Source organism: Moschus berezovskii, chromosome 19 (genome assembly GCF_049115385.1).
Source record: "Moschus berezovskii isolate FMDL1 chromosome 19, NW_MosBer_1.0, whole genome shotgun sequence".
Lineage (NCBI taxonomy): Eukaryota > Metazoa > Chordata > Mammalia > Artiodactyla > Moschidae > Moschus > Moschus berezovskii.
The window spans coordinates 43632181-43648592 of record NC_142478.1 but is presented as its reverse complement, the minus strand read 5'-3'; the positions used below and the strand labels follow the sequence as shown (position 1 = coordinate 43648592).

General features: G+C 42.2%; 1 protein-coding gene across 1 annotated transcript in view; it reads left to right on the top strand.

Moving 5' to 3' along the window:
• ETFDH (electron transfer flavoprotein dehydrogenase) overlaps positions 1-16412 on the top strand; it is a 42518-nt gene that overhangs the window by 17716 nt on the left and 8390 nt on the right. The window contains exons 2-8 of the mRNA XM_055404443.2: positions 1854-1994; positions 2747-2976; positions 4549-4630; positions 5090-5208; positions 7415-7492; positions 14373-14519; positions 16216-16356. Of these exons, the coding sequence (XP_055260418.2) occupies positions 1854-1994; positions 2747-2976; positions 4549-4630; positions 5090-5208; positions 7415-7492; positions 14373-14519; positions 16216-16356 (938 nt within the window). The remainder of the gene's footprint in view (positions 1-1853; positions 1995-2746; positions 2977-4548; positions 4631-5089; positions 5209-7414; positions 7493-14372; positions 14520-16215; positions 16357-16412) is intronic.

Sequence of the window (16412 nt, the reverse complement as noted above, 5' to 3'; positions counted from 1 at the left end):
AGAGACTCAATTTGTGGATTTATCACTGTAGTCCTTTATACTTGCACTTTTTTCTATTAAAATCATTGATCAAATGAAATTCATTTTGATATAAAGAAAGAGCTAACTTTCTGCCAGTATCTGACAATTTAATGAAGAACTATCTCTTCTTCCTGATTTGAAAAGGCTTCTTTATCATATACCAAATCCTTATATGTATTCTACCTTTTTATGAACTCTTTATTCTGCTCCTTTGATGATTTTACTCCTTCTCCCATGACAGACTCCCATAGCTCCATATGTAAGTTTTGATAGCATTCAGGGCTATTGCCAAGGAAGGATTCTGTCTTTTTATTTTTATTATTATTAAGGGAAGGATCACTGTGGAGAGGAGTGCTAGAGAAGGTGGTAAGAAATTGAAGATCCAGGAGTAAAGGGGGGTGTTAATATTTAAAGTAGGAATATCTCTAAGAAGATGGGAGGGAAAAGCCTCATCATCCAGGTGGAAGGATTCATCGAAGTGAAGAGAAAAGACCTCTCTTTGTTGTAACCTGAGTGAATGAATGGAGGTGTTTAGAACTTCTGAGACAGTTGCCACCTCACTAGTTCTCTCTTTCTGTGAGGCCTGCTGTGCTCGGTTTCAGGTAAGGCACGGAGGAGAGACAGGTGCAGGTTTAAGGACAATGGAAGTTTGATGAACATTCTTGCAGATAAATCTTGGCACCCATGTTCATTTCCATAAAATTCTTATTTGCTAACTCAAAGAATATATACATTAACTCAGTTGGAAGGTGGTTCCCCTTCATTTAAAATGAAGCCAACCCTAAAGTGCAGTTTGCCCACATGGTCCCAGTATAACCATTAGTACCTCCCCTTGGTGCTGACCACTAAGGGCTTCCCTTGTGGCTCAGCTGGTAAAGAATCTGCCCACAATGTGGGAGACCTGGCTTCGATCCTGGGTTGGGAAGATCCCCTGGAGAAGGGAAAGGCTACCCACTCCAGTATTCTGGCTGGCCTGGAGAATTCGATGCACTGTATAGTCCAAGGGGACACAAAGAGTTGGACATGACTGAGAGACTTTCACTTTCACTGTAGTGCTTTCCAAGTATCTGGTTTAGGTGGTAAATTATAGGGTCATCCTATTTATAGGTGAAGCTTGACATAAGGTAAATTGAATAGATTAGCTTATTAAAAAGCTTTTAAAATGTTCTCGTTTGTGAACATTGCTTTATGAGGAAAAGCCAACTGAATTGTCTACCTGCTTCAGCTTACCTTTCCCAGCTAAGGACTCTGCAGTGTAGCTTTACCTGTTCACTGACTGGATGTCTGCAGTGTTGATGTGGCCAGAAGATAAACAGGTTTCCAAAGAGAAGGCATCACGTGGACTCACACAGTTACCTTAGTGAGGGGGTTTCCTGCCAATCCAGTGGTGAAGACTCAGCACTTTCACTGCCGTGGCCCTGTGTTCAGTCCCTGGTCAGGGAGCTAAGACCTTGTAAGCTGTGTGGCAAGACTAAAAAAACAAAAAACAAAAAAAGATGGTACCTTAGTGATCACCTGGTAACCCTTTACTTTTCTGAATGAGGAAACTGAAATCTGTAACAGTTGAGTGATTCTTTAAGGTTTTAGGGCTAATTAACAGAAAACTCCAGTATTCTTATGTGGGAAATCCCATGGACAGAGGAGCCTGGCAGGTTATAGTCTGTGGGGTCGCAGAAGAGTTGGACATGACTTAGTGACTAAACAACAGCAAAGAGAAAACAGATCAGATCCCCGATCCTTGATTTTTTGTGTATGTGTGCTTAAAATTTTTTTCAAACTACTCCTGAGAAAACCTATTTGAAAAAATAATACTGTTCCTAATTTTTGTGCAGTACACCGGTGCTTTCATGCCATAAAAATTAAGAAAAATTACCTACCTCTGTGTGCTACACGATGGTCTTCAACTTCTGTTGTTCCTCGAATTACTACCCACTATACTGTTTATCCCCGGGATCAGGACAAGCGATGGGAAGGTAAGTCATCATTTCTGTAAAACTGTTGAGATCTTTCTAGAAATTTTGTATCATTTTGTGGAGGTAAATATTGATATTACATTTTTCATGATAGTGTAAAATCACCTAATATTTTATAACTTTATCAAATCTGTTACATATTAATATTTAGATAAGCAAATATTTGCAAACTTACACTAATAGATCTCAGTAATAAAAGTTGATTTATGGAAGCTGAAGTAAGATAACGCCCTCAAACAGAACCTAAGAGAGCATTCTACTGAGACAATAATATACTTTGTATAGCTCTCGCAGGAAGCAGAGGGGCAGTTTATATAAATAATGCTGCAACTCACAGACTTAAAGAATGAACTTATGTTTGGGGGGGTGTAAGGGGGAGGGGAGAATGGGCGGGCAGATAGTTAGAGAGTTTGGGATGGTCAGGTACACACTGCTATATTTAAAATGGATAACCAGCAAGAACCTAACTGTATAGCACAGAGAACTCTGCTCAATGCCTTGTGGCAGCCTGTATGGGAGGGGAGTTTGGGGGAGAATGGATACGTGTATATGTATGGCTGAGCCCCTTTGCTATTCACCTGAAACTGTCACAGCATTGTTCATCAGCTATACCCCAATACAAAATAAAAAGTTTGTTTAAAAAAGAATAACGCTATAAAAATTAGTGAGTACTCATAACCCAGCCTTGTGATTTTATCAGGTCGTAGTCATCCCAGAATTGTCATGTGTGTTTAAATCCTCTTCACTCGCAGGAGTGAACATGGAGCGGTTTGCAGAGGAGGCGGACGTGGTGATTGTGGGCGCTGGTCCCGCGGGGCTCTCCGCGGCCGCACGGCTCAAGCAGCTGGCCGCCCAGCACGAGAAGGACATCCGCGTGTGTCTGGTGGAAAAAGCTGCTCAGATAGGCGCTCACACCCTCTCAGGGGCATGCCTGGATCCACGAGCTTTACAAGAGCTGTTCCCAGACTGGAAGGAGAAGGGAGTATGAACAGTTGTTATTTATACCGAGTCTCATCTTGATTGCATTTCTATGTCCAGATGAAAGGAATATGGAGACCCCTTTTCACCTGGCTCTAGCTCTTAGAGGACAACTGTAGATAGGTGTTTAATTTTAAAAGGGTCCCAAAAATTGACTAACATCAAATATAGTTAATAATTTTTAGATTAACTCATAATGCCTTCTACGTGTTGTGTTTGTGTGCTGGATTTATGAGAAGATATTATCTTGAGGTCTTTGAATAAAATACAGCCTTTTGATTTTGAGGGTATTTCCTAACTTATTCCATACGTGTTTATATCATTGTTCTTAATCAAATGTTCTATAACTTTCCTATTTTCTTAATACCTAAAGCCAAAGAGGGTAATTTAATCTAATTTTCTAAAGAAATACATTAATAAGGCTTCTTATAATTTAAGCAGACACGTCACTGGCGAGCTACACAGAGAACGCAGTGCTAATCTTACTGCTCTCATCATTTGTATGACCTTGGTTAAAATCTTGGTTAAATTCTGATACGCAGAATCTCAGTTTTTCCTTCTGTGAGATGAGCTATATTATTTCTGTTTAAGGTATTCAAGGTTAGAATATTTAGTATCTGTGAATACTAAATATTCTATAGAAACAGTTGTGAAAACTGTTATCAAAATTCACCTGAGTAAATCTAAAGGTCAAATTGGCTTCATTCAGTGATTCTGAGCAGCACCCCATCTAGCAAACAGAAAGGCGCTCCAAAGAGCAGCAGAAAAGGAGAGGTTTTGACAGAACGTCGTTGGGGCACGGAAGTCAGAAGCAAAAGCACTGTTTCAGGCACTGTCACCTCCCAGGCGGGGGCTCCAGGAGGACACCTCACAAGGTCTGGCAGAGAAGCTGAGATGGAATGAGGTTAGCGCTGAGGCTGGGAGGTTAGCGCTGAGGCTGGGAGGTTAGCGCTGAGGCTGGGAGGTTAGCGCTGAGGCTGGGTGTGCTGACCTGGGGCTTAGCACAAGTGGCAATGCTCTTCCTTCTAAAGTGGCAAACTCCTTGAAACTTGACATGCTGTAATTATGCCTGGTTTCTCTCTTCAGTGTATTTCAGAAATAAGCATCATTGAATTAGTATTGACAATATAGCAATTCTAATACTAATAGAAAAAAATTTTCACATCAAAGCCCCATGTAGCCAGGCAGATCCAATCCATTCCATACCTGTTAATTGTCTTTATCCAAAGAAAAATAAAGCCTCTCTTCTGTCCATTGAGCACTGGAGCCAGTGTCTAGCCTGACCTCCACAGAGGCAGGGAGACAGGAGGCCAGCCTCCTTGAGGTTCACTCAAAGGTGGCTCCAGGTCCCCCAGGAAAGAGAGTCCTGAGATGAAAACTGGCTTGTTTAGTTTTTAAGGAGATTCCCATGCATCTCAAAGAGACAAAGGATTTACAGTGTCAGGTTTTCCAAAGGAAGTGACGGAAGAAAAGTGAGGAAAACTGTTCTTTCCTTTTTGACATATTATTTTACTATTTTGTGTTTACCCCTACAGATATGAACTCAAAACACCCTTTTCTCTCCTTTTGTTTCCAGGCTCCTCTAAACACTCCTGTAACAGAAGATAGATTTGGAATTTTAACAGAGAAATACAGAATTCCTGTGCCAATTCTTCCAGGTAAAGAATGATAAATATTGTGTACTTACAGAATTCCATAGCTGGAAGGAACTACATTTCATCTGGTTAAATCCTTTCCTTTTACAGATGAGAAAGCAAAGGCCCAGAGACCTGAAGGACTTGCCCAAAATTACACAGCTAGCTTGTGGAAAAGAAAGCAGGACCAGAGCCCAGTGCTTTTTTGTCTTCTAATCATTGAGAAGTCTTGAGTTAGTCTTGAGCATTGAGATAGTCTTGTAAAGCAACCAGGAATTTCTGATTTAGTTCCATAACGTTGTTTTCAATGTAATAGTTTGAACTCTAGACCAAAATTGTTAGGAAATAAATTGAAATTATGGCCATAAGATAATGTGTGTATTTAATGCAGAAATCAGCCCTTAGAATTTCTAAATTTAGTATTTAGGTTTTTGAGACTTACCACTAAAAAGTCAGACTTCTGAATCCAGCCTCTGTCTGTAGGTCTCCCAATGAACAATCATGGCAATTACATCGTGCGCCTGGGCCATCTGGTGAGCTGGATGGGAGAGCAAGCGGAAGCCCTGGGTGTGGAGGTGTACCCTGGCTACGCGGCTGCCGAGGTTTGTGCCTCTCTTTCCTTATGCTGATAGGAAGTGGTCACTTTTTCTTTTGAAACTAAACCAAGAATGATACAGAAGTAAATAAATAAATATTTTCAAAAAGCCATAGGATATTAGAGTTGTAAGATCAGAAGAAACCTTAGCAGGATCAATCCAAAGAGTGCTTGAAGTCCTGGTATTGTTCCCCATCAGGTGACTGGTCAACCTAGGTTGAAAAAAGCCTCTGATGTGCGGATTGTTGGTAATGCTCTCTTCTGTAAATTGAGGAGACGTTTCTTTACTTCCTTACAGTGTGTAGAACAAATCCGTGTCCTCCTCCAAGGACAATTTTCCAATTATTATGCCCTGCTCTCCTGCCCCACCTTCACTGGTGATTTTTTTTTCCAGGTTAAATATTCTCAATTCTTACAACCACCATGTTACATATTTTGAGTTCCTGCAGTATTCTCATTGCCCTCCTCTGAATGCATTCCCTTTTATGTGGCACCCAGAGTGAATGAACTACTTCAAGCCTGCTTACAGCAAGGCAGGTTACCATGTTCATTCTAGAAACTGTTCTTCCAATAATTCCTTCAAAATAACTGGTAACTACATCGCACTATAGATTCTCACTACTTGTTGTTGGGGAAATCATTAAAAATAAAATCTCCAACCAAACCAGAAAAAACTCACCTCTACAAATTATAAACAAAAATGAAGCAGTTTTATTAATGAATGAGCATTAAACCAAGACTGCAGCGCAATTACAGGCCATCTGCTAGGGATGTTGCCAAGACGGAGAGAACTCTTAACCTTTTACTCAGCCAGACAAATACACTCCCCATGTTAATCATCTTTCTCCAAAGGAAAAATTAAGCATCCTATATCTTTTTGACTGGCAGCAAGTGACAACATGGAGGCAGGCATGTAGCCCAGACTGTACCCCGGAGACAGGAAGATTGGACAGCATCCTCCGTGTTCACGTGTCAGATGTGTCTCTGAGGACCCAAGAAGCACTGCTGAGAGGCTGACCTACCAGGAATCTTACTTAGCTTTTTACATCATTCCCATATTTCTAAGAGAGACAGAGAAAGAATTTACAGTCAAGTTTTCTAAAGGAAATGCTGAAAGAATCTGGATAGGAGAGGGAGTTGTCCTTTTTGTCACCAGTGAAATTAAAAGCATCTTTGTTTTTCCCATTGCAGTAGATGTAAGCCAAATAAAACACATAGGCCTCTGCACTACACGTCCTGCTACAAGTTTCTGTGTTCCCAATTCATACACATGGATTTGGGTTTGCATTTCTCCTGAATAAACTGTTCTTAATGGGAATCAGTGTCCAAGCCACAAGTAGGTGGTTTGTGGCATCCATGGTTCACACACACACACACACTCAGAGCCCCCAGCAGCTCTCCTCCCCAGTTTCCTGTTTGCCAAGGCCGTCTGCAGGTCCAGGTCACAGCCCTGTCCTAGCGTGGGTTTGTTTTCAAGGTGTCATGTGCATTGCTGCTGGTCTCGTCTCACCTTTGCACTGGCATGCTTTCTGGCATGAGGTTCTAGTTCTTTGCTGTCCAAAGACCTTTGCACTGGCATGCTTTCTGGCACGAGGTTCTAGTTCTTTCCTGTCCAAAGAGCATCTTCCTCTGGAAGAAGCGGAAACCGAGTAAGAGAGAGAAGTGTCCCTTCTCATCTTCAGAATCACACTTTTGACCAGTTTGCCCTCTTTCTTTATGGTCCAGAAATAAGCTTTAATCACCCCTGGGCTGTCTTCAGCCCCACTCTGTTTCTTGTTCGAGTGTTTGGTTTTGGGGTCCGGGCTCACTTGGGAAGAGGCTTTCCTGACAGTGTCCTCAGCGCCCCCAACTGACAGTCCAGTGTGTCACAGGCGCTTAGTCCAGGCTCTGTACACATGCCCTTGACCTCTGAACATGGCACGCGGCCTCCCATCACATCTTCCTGGCTCCTCGGTGTCCTCTCGGTAGCTCTCCCATTCTTCCTCGTCAGGTCGGGACATTTCCTCCATTTCCAGCTTTTTGAGCTGAGTTCTGTTTGATCTTGAAGGGAGTATCTTAAAAGCATATCTCTTATTTTTGCTTGAGCGTTCTTAAGCCTGTGTCTCTATAATCTAGAGAATAAGTTCACCTTCTAAAAATCGAAAGCCGTCTGTTGTTTTTTTGCAAGGCAGTCATGAGTCTCTAGGTGATAATGAAAAGTGTTTTCATTTTAGGTCCTTTTTCATGAAGATGGCAGTGTGAAAGGAATTGCCACAAATGACGTAGGGATACAGAAGGATGGTGCGCCCAAGGTGAGCCTGTGGACAGTTCGTGCTCAGCAAACTGACAGTAAAATATAAAATTAACTCACGCTCAATGATCTAGTCTTACTACAAACTGCACATTAATTAAGTGCATGTTAGTGTTTAGTTATTAATGTGGAATTTTGTCTTATTGTTAAAAAAATAAACATCTTTGAATTAAACATAATTTAGATAAGTGGATATAACATGTTTAGGAACAATTTTCTTAAAAGGTAAAAACATGATTCATATAAATATAAAACAAACACAGGTCACAGATATTATTTCATTCATTCATTCATGAGGGAATTGGTAAGATGTTATAGCCAGTTCAAGGAAAATCAAAAAACGTACACACGGGTCAGCTGCTCAGCTCCCCTCCACCATCCTCCACTTCTGTGGACAAGAGTCATTTGCATCACTACTGTCAGTAATGTGGATTGAATCTTTGACATCTTTTGGTAAATATAAGACTGATTGCCTTTCTCGCTTTCAGAATATGCCTGAATGGCCTTTTCCAGTTTTCACAGCTCATTATTTTTGAATTTGTAAAAGAAGAGCTCTTGATACGTGAATCTCAGCTCTGTTAGGTCCCTTGGAAAGGACAAGGAACAAATAACCTTCCTTTCCTATAACAAGAACAAAACACAGATTAACATCTTAATAGACAAACTTGCCTATTCATGTTTGTTTATTGTCTTAATTTCTCAACTAGAGTAGAGGCTCCTTGAAGACTGAGATCATGGAGGGTTACGCCAAGGCTGGCACAGTGCCAGGTAATGCCAGAGCCTCAGGAAAGATGGGTCACCTCCTAGTTAGTCCTTTTCTCCCATTATACAACAGAACTGGGCATCTCGTTTAGCATATCCCCCAGCAGGTCTTGCTGCTTCTCACTCCTTCATGCTTAGAGAGAAGTACATACCCAAGTTCTCAAGCCTTAGTGCCTCACTGTTCCTCCTGGTGGCTTACCTGGCTGTACAGAATCACGTGAGGTCACGGGACTCAGCCTGTGCTATGGCAGGGCCAGGGAGCTATCTCGTAACTGGCCCCAGGGATTCTGATGCATAGCCAGGTTTGCAGACACCTGTCATCTCATCCTGCTTCTCCAAGTGTGGAATGTACCTGCAGCACAGAAAACCAAAACTCTGAGAACAGGAGTTTATGACAAAGTAAGGGTTTATTCCAGGATGCTGAGCAGCGTGGGGAAAGAAGCCCCTCAGATCCACCCCAGCTTGATCTTTGAGCTGAGGGTGTCTTAAGGCAGAAGAAGTTAGGATTGGGAATTCCCCGGGGGTCCAGTGGTTAAGACTTGGCAGTCTCACTGCTGAGGGCCCAGGTTCAATTGCTAGTCGGGGAACTAAGAGCCTGCAAGCCACAAGATGTGGCCAAGAGAAAAAAGAAGAAACTGGGATTAAAAAAAGAAGAAACCACTTCCTCTGACTGGGGAGTCAGGATGTCTCTGGTTTGTGACTCTCTGGCTAGGCGCTCCGTGCCTCCAGGCTTTGTGGGCTCATCTCGCACTGGAGAAACAGCCTGAGTTTGTACGTTAATGATGGATCTGTAACAGCAGTTGTAGGACATTAAAGGTATTTTCATAATAGCCACTGTAGTCACCTGACTCTGGCTGATTGGTGTTCAGAGAGCCCAGGGTGAGGTCAGAGGCGGCAGAAAGGGAATAAAATTCTGGATCGAGAAACTTGCTTTAGGGAACTCAGTTTTCTGTGCTTTTTTTACATTTTCATCTTTTTTTTAAGTAGTACATAGTATTTTTAATAGACTTACTGAAAAGAGAGTAAGCCTTGTCCAAGACGTAGTTTGGTAGAGAAATGACTGCTATTTTCTTTTTCCTTTTTAATTTTTATTGCAGTACAGTTGCTTTAAAGTGTTAGCTTATGCTGTGCAGCATAGTGAATCACCTATATGTTTACATATATCCCCTCTTTTTCGGATTTCCTTCCCATTTAGGTCACCACAGAGCACTGAGTAGAGTTCCCTGAGCAATACAGTAGGTTCTCGTTAGTTATCTATTTTATACAGAGTCTCAGTAGTGTATATATGTCAGTCCCAATCTCCCAGTTTATTTCACCCCCCCTTACCTCCTTGGCAGCCATATGTTTGTTCACTTCATCTGTCTCTGTTTCTGCTCTGCAAATGTTGATAAGATCATCTGTACCATTTTTCTAGATTTTACATGTATGCATTAACATACAATGTTTTTTTCCGTCTCTGACTTACTTCACTCTGTGTGACAGTCTCTAGGTCCGTCCATGTCTCTGCAAATGGCACAGTTCCATTCCTTTTTATGACTGAGTAGTATTCCATCATGTATACGTACCACATCGTCTTTGTCTGTTTCTCTGTTGATGGACGTTTTAGGTTGCTTCCATGTCCTGGCTGTTGTAAATAGTGCTGCAGTAAACACTGAAGTTCATGTGTTTTTTCAAATTATGGTTTACTCTGGGTATATGCCTAGGAATGGGGTTATTCAATCATATGGTACTTCTATTTTTAGTTTGTAAAGGAGCCTCGATTCTGTTCTCCATAGTGGCTGCACCAGCTTACATTCCTACTAACAGTGTAAGAAGGGGAACTTAATTTTAAGGGGACTTAATAATATTGTTTTCCTATATTCTTTCCTATGTTATGGCTATTCTTTTCTAGATTATGATCAGTTAATTATAAATTGCCATTTAGTCTTTAAAAAATTTTACATTTAATATTACGACATTGAAGCACACGAATTCTCCCATTCTGATACTTTCTTTTTGTGTGTGTTCTTGTGATATTTGTCCAAATGTGTATTTTTGTGTTCTGTGCTTTGTAGTTGTAAAAACATTTTATATTTTATATATTGTGTATATAGAGATGTAACAGCATAGAAGAGTACAGTGGAACCTCAGTAGTTTGAGCTACAGAGTCTAAGTTTTTCAGTGTGTCTTCATATGGCCGTGTGGAAGGGGAAGAACCGAGGGTGGACTCTGTGTCCTCTGCTGTTCGGCTCACTTATTCCGGCATGGCTGGGCTTCCCTCTGTCCTTCTTAGGGCTCACAGACAGCTCGCCTAGCAGACCCAGTTCTCTGTCCTGTCACCCGGCCTCCTGGTTGGGAATGCTGGCACAGCTGAATAACTTTCCTCCAGAAACACGTCCTGCTTGTCCCTCCACCTTCTCCTGGTCTTCCTGGTGTTTCCTGGGCCCCCTCTGCCTTTGCCTGCTCATCCTCTGCCGCCCCCACCCTGCCCATCCTCCAAGTATCTGGGCTCTAGGCTTCACTGTGGGATCCTCTACCTATATTTTCTCCCTAGTGGCCTCATTTGGTGACACAACTTTAAACACCTCTCCTTCAAGTCCCAGAATTATTGTCCAACTGCTCATTTGGTAGCTCTAATCTTAGATCTGTCAGGCTTCTTACTTTCAGAATTCTTTTTTTTTTTTTTAATTTTTATTTGTTTGTGTATTTTTGGCTGCTCTGGGTCTTTGTTGCTGAGTGAGGACTTTGCTCTAATTGCGGCAAGTGGGTGCTACTCTTCATTGCAGCGCGTGGGCTTCTCTTATTGCAGTGGCTTCTCTTGTGGTGGAGCAGGGCTCAAAGGCACGCAGGCTTCAGTAGTTGTAGCTCCCAGGGTCTAAAGCGGAGGCTCAGTAGTTGGGGCACATGGGCCTAGTTGTTAACGCAGCATATGGGATCCTCATCGAACCAGGAATCGAACCCGCATCTCCTGCATTGGCATGTGGATTCTTTACCTCTGAGCCACCAGGGAAGCCCCCTGTCAGAATTCTGATGTGGATGTTTTCACATTTCAGAGGTTAAGTGACTTGCCCAGGGTCAGACCCCTGTTAGGCAGTGGGGCTGGGATTGGAATAGAGGAGGTATGGCTCCAGGACTGCCCCTTGCACACGCAGGGGTGTGTTGCCTCTAAGAGGAAGTGGAGATATACTGAGGAGTACTTTAGTTCACTGAGATTGACTTGTGGTGTAAGTTAAGCTTGGGGGCGGGAGGAGAAGGGGACGACAGAGAATGAGATGGGTGGATGGCATCACCGACTCTGTGGACATGAGTTTGAGTGAACTCCGGGAGTTGGTGATGGACAGGGAGGCCTGGCATGCTGTGATTCATGGGGTCGCGGAGAGTTGGACACGGCTGAGCGACTGAACTGAACTGAACTGAAGTTAAGCTGGATAAACCGCATGTGTATCTGGAAGCAGATAGGGTTGGACCTTCATTTTATAAAAATTCTGATGACTTCTTAAAACAATTAAAAAAGAAAGAAACCTAGATTATAATTACAACGTAGGTGTAAGGTAAGCCATCCTATAACAGAAATTAGAAACCTATAAGAGGCCTTTTTTAATGACTTAAAAATTAAGCACTTTTTTGGTATTTTTGTATACCAAAAATACCGAAAAGTCTGCAGATAAGCAGTAGATTGGGGAAAATAGTTTGAGTGCCAGTGATATCAAAGAGCACTTCTACATTGACAAGGAAAAAAGAGAACACATTAGAAAAACGGGCAGAATCTTAAAAAATAACAGTGGACAGAAGAGCAGATCCAGGTGAGCACTGACCGGGAGGCAGGTCCTTAGACATCTCTTGTCCAGGGTCGGCGGCTCCCAGGCCAGCTCCTCACAGAGACCCTTCCTGCTCCCCCAGTCACGCGGCTCTTCCCCAGAACCCCTGCCACGGCCACGCTCTCCTCCATGCATGCAGTCAAACTTGGTCCTTGCACACCCACGTAGTTATTGATATTTAGTCCTGCCCCTGTGCCTCGCCCCAGGGAAGGAATGGTGTTTTCCTGTCCTCTCTTCCCCAGTGCCTAGCATAGAACCTGGTACACAGGATTCATTCAGTTAATAGTTCTTGAATCAAAAAGAAAAAGATGCTGAAGAGAGTAATCAGGAAAATGCAAATTAGCATAGCAACGCGTTAGTACTACCCTTAGCAAAAACATAAGAAGAAAAGGTATGGGCTTGCCAGGTGGCTCAGTGGTAAAGAATCCGCCTGCCAATACAGGAGGTGCAGGTTCGATCTCTGGGTTGGGAAGATCCCCTGGAGAGGGAAATGGCAACCCACTCCAGTGTTCTTGCCTGGAGAAGCCCTGGTGAGCTACAGTCCATGGGGTCACAAAGAGTCAAACACAGCTGAACACACACACACACAAACTGTCACTAGCTGGGAATAGGGAAGGTGTCTTCTTACATACTGCGGGCAGGAATGTGAATTGTTCAGACTCTGGGTAGACATTCTGGGGATAGCTAGTAAAATTAAACTAGGTGTGTCCAGGAGTAGCAGTGCCACTCCTGGAAACCTAACTTACAGGAATAGAAGTACCAATGGTGTCAGGGCACGTATACAGGGTGTATGTTTTATAACATGCTATTCATGACAGATGAACTGGAAACAGTGAATGTCTGTTACCTGTTAGCAGAAGCACCAACCAGTGGTGTTCCCACACGGAAAGATTTGAGCCACACAGTGACTTGGGAGATTTCCATGAAGTGCTATGGTGAGAAAATAAGATGCACAGAAGGTTGGATTATATGATCCTATTCTTGTGACATCAGGAACCAGGAAAGTTTGGGTGTATATGTAAGGTCTCAGTATATACGTGTGTGTATATATTTGGGTAACACTCCACATGCTAGGTTCTTAACATGGTTTATGGATGATGAAGTGTAGTAAGGGGAAGACAAAAACGGATTCAGAGGTACTAAGCAGAGTCATTTATAGGGTGCCCGTGCGTGTGGCTGATGCACCAGACAAGCACAGAGTTACCAGCAAATGTGAAAGGCGTTCACACTCCCAGTAATGGAAGTTCCTAATTTATCCCTCCCCTCCTCCCACGCATTTCTCCTTTGGTAATCATAGGTTTGTCTTCAAACTCTGTGAATCTGTTTCTGTTGTGTAAAGAAGTTCATTTGTATCATTTTTTTTAAAATTAGCTTCCACATATGAGTGGTACCATGTGATGGTTGTTTTTCTCTGTCTGACTTACTTAACTGAGAATGATCCTCTTTGGGTCCAGCCATGTTGCTGCAAGTGGTATTATTTCATTCTTTTTTATGGCTGAGTAATATTTCTTTGTGTTTATGTACCGCATCTTCTTTATCCTTTCATCTGTTGATGGACATTTAAGTTGCTTCCATGTCTTGGCTAATGTCAATAGTGCTGCAGTGACTATAGGAGTGCTTCCATCTTTTTGAATGAAGAGTTTTCTCCAGATACATGCACAAGTGCGGGATTGCTGGATCATACAGTAGCTCTGTTTTTAGTTTCTTAAGGAATCTCCCTACCGTTCTCTATAGTGGCTGCTCCAGTTTACATTCCCATCAACAGTGTAGGAGAGTTTCCTTTTCCCCACACCCTCTCCAACATTTGTTACTTGCAGACTTTTTGATGATGGCCCTGCTGACTGGTGTGAGGTAAAAAATGTTTTTTTAATTATAGAAGTTTCAGGTATCCACTGTTACAATTCAACATCTGTATACACTGGAGAGGGACAGCTACCCCAAGCCTGGTTACCATCTGTCACCACACAGTTGACCCCCTTCATCCATTTTGCCCTTTCCCCTCACGTCTCACTGACAATTCATTTGTAGGTAATAGGAAGAGGGAGCATGCTCTGTTTGTTTGTTTGTTTTCATTCTTACAAACTTAACCATTCAATCAAGTACTTTTGAAGTGAAAAAGTAAACATAATAAGGATACAAGATATCGATTGACTGCTTTATAAATTTAAATTCCACTTATAACAGTAATTAGTTTTACTCCTAAAATTATATATTTGTACCTTCTCTTCTATGTCTAAATCATAGTTTAATTCAAAACCAACCAGAATGTGAACATTTTAAAAACTGTCAAATGTTGCAATTTAACGTGTTCTTATTTCTTAGACAACTTTCGAGCGGGGACTGGAACTACATGCTAAAGTCACAATTTTTGCAGAGGGCTGCCATGGACACCTGGCCAAGCAGCTGTACAGGAAGTTCGACTTAAGGGCCAACTGCGAGCCTCAGACCTATGGAATCGGGCTGAAGGAGGTACCTGCATTTGCCGGTGTAATTTTAACGTGGCAAGATGAAATTTACACTCATTTGTATTGCCATGTAATTATCATCAGTCAGAAATGTTCATAATGACTGCAAATACTTGTGATATTTTTCAAGGGGCTTCCCTGGTGGCTCAGACAGTAAAGCATCTGTCTGCAACGCAGGAGACCCGGGTTCGATCCTTGGGTTGGGAAGATCCCCTGGAGAAGGAAATGGCAGCCCACTCTAGTACTCTTGCCTGGAAAAATCCCATGGATGAAGGAGCCTGGTAGGCTACAGTCCATGGGGTCACAAAGAGTCGGACACGACTGAGCAACTTCACTTTCTTTCAAGGGGCTAGCTAACTAATCAGATTTCACCATTATATGAATTGTGTCTGCATGTTCTAATTGTTTTGTCAAATGTTGATTGAAATAAGTCTTGAATTTGAAAATATTTGTGATGTTAATTTATTTTTTCATTGTAATTCCATTTCCCTAATAGGATTTGACCTGTTCCACTTTTGTTTGTTTGCTCTTTGTAAGATGCCCACATCCTAGAAGAATTGCTTATTCAAAATTGTAATGTAAAAATAATTTAGTTTATGGAGTACCCACTCAATATATTTAATCTATAGCATATATTTTTATTAGGTTAAATGTATAGTTTCTCAGTTTATCCAATCTCTAGTATGATTTCCCAAACCTTAGGTTTATTAGCATAAGAATTTCATTATAATTCTTTTGTTAAAAATATTTTTGAGGGTGAAACTCAGATAGGTTCAAATTCTGTACATAACTAGATTTGTTATATTGTGAATAAGGGCTTGTTTTGGCAGATTGCTTCCCTCGTAGCTCAGTTGGTAAAGAATCCGCCTGCAATGCAGGAGACCCTGGTTCGATTCCTGGGTCGGGAAGATCCGCTGGAGAAGGAATAGGCTACTCACTCCAGTATTCTTGGGCTTCCCTTGTGGCTCAGCTGGTAAAGAATCTGCCTGCAATGTGGGAGACCTGGGTTCGATCCCTGGGTTGGAAAGATACCCTGGAAAAGGGAAAGGCTACTCTCTCCAGTATTCTGGCCTGGAGAATTCCATGGACTGTAGTCCATGGAGTCACAAACAGTCAGACACGACTGAGCAATCTTCACTTGGCAGATTGCACTTAACACTATGTGATGTCACATAAAATCTGATTTTTAGATAGTATTTCACATGAAAATTGTTGTATAAAATTTAGACCTTACCCTTCTGAAAGTAGGATGATTGATTTGCTTCAGTTGGGGAGAAGGCAGTGCAGGAGGAAATAAACGTTTTTCTACTGAAAGATAACATCTGTCCTGTAAAGTAGCAGCTCTGACATGCAGGGCTCAGTGCACTTGATGAGGCAAGCACTCCTGCGAGGCCCCCACCTGGATCCAGGTGTAGGTGGCTACCAGCACCTCATCTCCTGTATGGCGTTTCCTATAAACATGAACACCTTACCCATTTGAGAACCTGATTAATGTCTTAAGCATTCCTGACTTTCGTAACTAGTTTCTTTACTTCATTCATCCCTGCACTTTGCTGGGATGGTTGAAATGCCTTTTATGTGTTTCTCTTATTACAGTTTTCCACTTGTAACTTCATAAATAAAGCATAAAACTTAGCAGCTTTTGTACATGTGGTGACATAAAATATCTAAATACACTAGGACCTTTTTTTTTTTTTAAGTTATGGGTTATTGATGAGAAGAAGTGGAAACCTGGGAGAGTGGATCACTCTGTCGGCTGGCCCCTGGACAGACACACCTATGGGGGCTCGTTCCTCTACCACCTGAATGAAGGGGAGCCCCTGGTAGCACTTGGCTTTGTGGTGAGTCATATGCTCATGATGGGAGGTTCCACTGTGAGAGTCAGGGCTCCTCAGTG